This window comes from Falco punctatus (genome assembly GCF_963210335.1).
Source record: "Falco punctatus genome assembly, chromosome: 6".
Taxonomy (NCBI): Eukaryota; Metazoa; Chordata; class Aves; order Falconiformes; family Falconidae; genus Falco; species Falco punctatus.
Window position 1 is genome coordinate 38,042,469 of NC_137585.1, and position 4,634 is coordinate 38,047,102.

Here is a 4,634-nt window from a genome sequence, read left to right on the forward strand (position 1 = left end):
AGGTGTTAAACACGACGCCCTGACTATATTAATTTGAAAACAATTGCATTTTGCTCAGCTAAGTCATGCCAGCAGTTTGAATTTGAGATATTTTCCTTACTTCAGCCCCTACTTTGCTATCTAATATTGATACGTTGGCAGTGTTGGCTTAACAGTCAGACTCCATAATGATCTTAAAGGTCTTTTCCAACCTAAACAATTCTATGATTTTATAAAGCATCTTTAGATTCCTTTGAGAAGAAAGTCAGTACAGAAATACAGGCTATTCTTAGGACTATAGATCCCCTTGACTTCCTCTTCATTCATCTTTATCTTGCAGTATGTTTGTATTCCAAATTTTCTTTCAGATCAGAAATTATGATTATCAAAGAGTCAGAAAGAAATAGTCCTCATTTATAATCTAACTTTACCTATAAACAGGTTCTAGGCTCAGATTTTAGTTAACTGATAAAGGTGAAGGTGCAACCTATTGTCTGTCTGAAGGAAGTTTGTTTCTGCCTTAATTACCCAAGAACACCATTGAACTTATACAGATTCTGTCTTTTCTGTACTATACCCCTCTTGTTTCTTGCACCTGTGCAGGAAGTTGGATGCTTTCATTTATGATGCAGCAGTGCTAAACTACATGGCTGGCAGAGATGAAGGCTGCAAGCTGGTGACGATTGGGAGTGGGAAAGTGTTTGCTTCCACTGGCTATGGCATTGCCATCCAAAAGGACTCAGGCTGGAAGCGCCAGGTGGATCTTGCCATTCTACAGCTTTTTGGAGATGGTAAGTGACAAGAAAAAGAGGAGTTGGGGTTTTCCTAAGAAATTCCAAGTTTTGCATATATGAAATAGAAGTTCCTGGCTTTGGCATGTCAGATTTCAGTTGAGAACAGGAAATTATTAAGAAGGGTTCATTAGAGACATTACACCAAAAATGTAAGGATGTCACTTGTTTTATGTTGTTGATGCAGGGTAGAAGTATCATCAAAGGCAATGTCAAAACCACTAAAGGTTTCGTAGGACCAGCTCAGGTGTGTTTGAAAAATATCTTGTGCGAAGAATGTCTTGTAAAAACAAGATTTCTGTTGTGAACTTGCACTACCTTTGAGGTTTTGCTATGACCAAACCCACTAATTACACTGGACTTTCTGTGGTCATCACATGTGTTAGAGTTCTAGCCAGGATCAAGTAATGCAGAGTTTACAGAATTAAAGAATAAATATTTATATATGAAAAAGTTAACACAGATTTCCCAAAATATATAAAAAAAAAAACAACCCAAGGAAACACTTGAGACTCAGAAACATATTTGGAAGTGAGTTTTTAATCAGAACATTATAGTTACCTAGTTCAATATTAGCCTTCACAGAGAAATTGCTATTATTAAAAAAGTTATTCATGGGATAAGGGATTCCTTTTTAGAAAATATTTTCCTGGCTTTCCCTTTCCATTCCATATTACATCTTGCTGTGCCCTTTTTCTGAATACATAAAATTCACAGGCTATTTTATTTATAAGTATTTCTTTTTATCTGAAATCTGAAAATAACATATGGTATAAGAAATATGAAAAGAACATAGCTCTGACATACTTCAGCAGAAAATTGGCCACCTGATGGATAGGGCGTTCTGTCATCTAAACAGCCTAATATGTATTATTTCAGAAAGAAACGTAAGTTCTCCATAAAGTTTTAAAGACTGTGCTATAGTGCCACATAAATATACAGATTTTTTCCTCCTTGTCATTGGATTGGAAGTTGAAAAAGTGAAAAACTAGATTTCCTAACAACATGAAAAGAATTGCCAACCTGCAAAATTAGTTTGTTTCTGAATATCTCAGTGTATGTCTCTGTGTGTGTGTGAGTGTTTATCTCTCTCCCTCCTCATGAAAATAATATAATGGGAGTAAGTGGGGTATGAAATTAGACTACAGAACATTTGTTCCGCGCTGATACAGATTAGTAATATTTTTGATTGGTCAAAGGGCTTGGAAGTGTTGAATTTGAACAAAATTGAAGGGAAGAAAACCATGTAAAAATGCACAAATATTTTGGGAGTATTGCACCTAGTTTTAATGAGCTATGGATATGATGGAAACAAATTCAAAATCATTTAAAAAAATGAACATTTTGAATTTTGAATTGGAAACATACAATGTTTTTATTTAGAGGTGATTCATTTTTGTCTACCAGTACCAGTCACTGATTTTTCCCTTCATTGACCTAATATGAAAGTGGAAATTTCTGAGGCCAAGTTTTCAGTCATCTGGTGGATAACTTTTTCAGGATCTCAATGTAGACATTTGGCAAATGTGATAGCTGTGTCCTGTGGTACGAGTTTTGTGGCTGTGGAAAAATACTGTTGCCTTCCCTGTGACAAATTGCACTTGCCCCTATCAGAAGGGCAGTCAGGGTATTTCATGGATGTAATAGAAGTGGAAAAAAAGCATGGCCACTGGAAATGACCTTAGATCAGCTTCTTGCTTTCAGTCTGCCCCGGCTTGAGTTCTTTAACCATTGCAGAGATGTCTATCTAACCTGTTTCTTTCCTTCTTTCTGTCTTTCTAGGGGAGATGGAGGAGCTGGAAGCACTGTGGCTCACTGGGATTTGTCACAATGAGAAGAACGAGGTTATGAGCAGCCAGCTGGATATAGATAACATGGCAGGTGTCTTCTACATGCTGGGAGCAGCCATGGCTCTCAGTCTCATCACCTTCATCTGTGAGCATCTCTTCTACTGGCAATTCCGCCACTGCTTCATGGGCGTCTGCTCTGGCAAGCCCGGTGTAGTCTTCTCCATCAGCAGGGTGAGTGTCATTGGCTAGTGGGGATGAACAGAGGCTTTATTCAGACAGTCCTAGGTACTGGAGAAGGGAAATCCACCAAGACTGTCTAACACACAGCATAGAGTAGTGGTCTGCACAATAAAGGCTGGTGTCTTTTCACCATTAATGTTGCAAGAACATCTGATGGTTTTCTGTGACACCTTTGGTTTCTGCTGGATTATGGTCATGTAAATGAAAATTTACCATGGAAATGAAAATGCAGTATAAAGAGAAGTAAAGTGTAACTGTCTGCTCCTCCAAAGTGAGTTGCAAGAAGGCCAGATTTGGGGAGAGTAAGTCAAGTAACGGTGGATAACATGGTTAGAAATTCAGGAGTTTTTCATTGTCCTCTGTATTCCAGCTTTTCACTTGACCTTATGTTAACTAAAAGTGTGCTGTTATGGACAGTCATAAGTCTCTAACCAAAAGCCATACCCTAAACCATGCAGAAATCCTTCCAGAGAGGATGACCGCATAAACTTAGCAATTGCTTTATGCACATCTGCCTTAGGGTATAATATTTACATTTAAAGCAGGTTCTAGTCATTTCTGAGTCATCTTTCTGATATTATTGTAGCAAGCAGTATTCCATTTGGAGGTTTTTTATCTTCTTTTAAGCCACTGGTCCCTTCCCCTGATCCATTCTGAAGTGAGGTCAAATCTCAGCATTTTTTACTTCAGTGTCCAACGTAACAGAATTAACTTTGATTATGAAAGGAGTATATAATTGTCACATATCATATCGTTGAAGAGAAATGACAAAGCCTTTTGAAGGCAGGGGCACAGCCTCTCTTCTATATTGTTAATTTCTAACCTGGTTTATTCTGGAGATGCAGTGCGGAATTGTGGTTGGTGATCCTCAGCTAGGGTTATGTTAGACCTGGACCAGGTTGGTGAAAAGTATGAAAGTGTTAATCATCTCCTAGCTGCTGAGAAACCATGGTAACATGATGTGATGGTGTTCATTTTACAGTTGACATTATTAAGCAGGCGCCATTCGGCAGGCCAGGGAATGAACGAGCCCCTTTCCTTCTGCTCCTAGGGGTAGCCCTCGCAAACAGTCTGTGTCATGGATGAAATGAGCTAGTGGAGAATGTGAAGGAACCAAGCACTTCTGCTGGCTGATTTGAGGTTGAATAGAGGACTTTACGCTTTCATCTGGGATGTCAATTTGGAGGCTGTTATCACTGTTAAATTTAACAGCATGCAATTAAAAATTCTATTGTACCTTCACTCAACCAGATGCAAAAGACCTAAATACCTATTCGGCAGTCCTGCTCTTTCTCTGTTTCCTTTTCTAATCTGTACTGGTGATTAATGTAACTCGGTTTATGACAAATGAAGCTGTTCCCTTTTTAAGATAGCTCCTGTCTTGTTGATTCACTGATGTCCAGATGAATTTCAAGGGCCAAAACAGACTTTCTTCCTCTCATCCACACAGAATCATCTGTCTTGATGCTTTTCTTCCCAAGGATATTATTGTCCCCATTAGCAATTCTGTTACACCTACTAGATCTGAGTAACTCTTAGAGATGCAAACAGGTATTCCTGCATCCTACAGATATAACATGAGGCAAAGCAGAGGAAGAGGAATGAGGGGGAAGGAAATGTGTGACAGGTGAGAAAGAGGGGCAAAACAGCAAGGGTTTGTAGGGCAGGTCTGATTTAATTTGATTTGATTGTACTTCATGATGGACAGCTGACAGGCCTTCTGTCCTAGAGGAACATGCTACTGCTGCACAGGGTGCTTCCTGGCTTCCAGGCCAGGTCCTCTTTCATGTATTCTTTGCAGGACCACTCACCTTCCTGCTTTTTCTAATTTCAG

General features: G+C 39.0%; 1 protein-coding gene across 2 annotated transcripts in view; it reads left to right on the forward strand.

Annotated features, from left to right (window-relative positions):
* Positions 1–4,634, forward strand: part of GRIN2B (glutamate ionotropic receptor NMDA type subunit 2B) — a 262,368-nt gene that overhangs the window by 218,005 nt on the left and 39,729 nt on the right. For both annotated transcript variants that reach the window (XM_080393094.1, XM_080393095.1), the window contains 2 exons: positions 583–770; positions 2,553–2,791. In XM_080393094.1, coding sequence (XP_080249220.1) covers positions 583–770; positions 2,553–2,791 — 427 coding nt within the window. The remainder of the gene's footprint in view (positions 1–582; positions 771–2,552; positions 2,792–4,634) is intronic.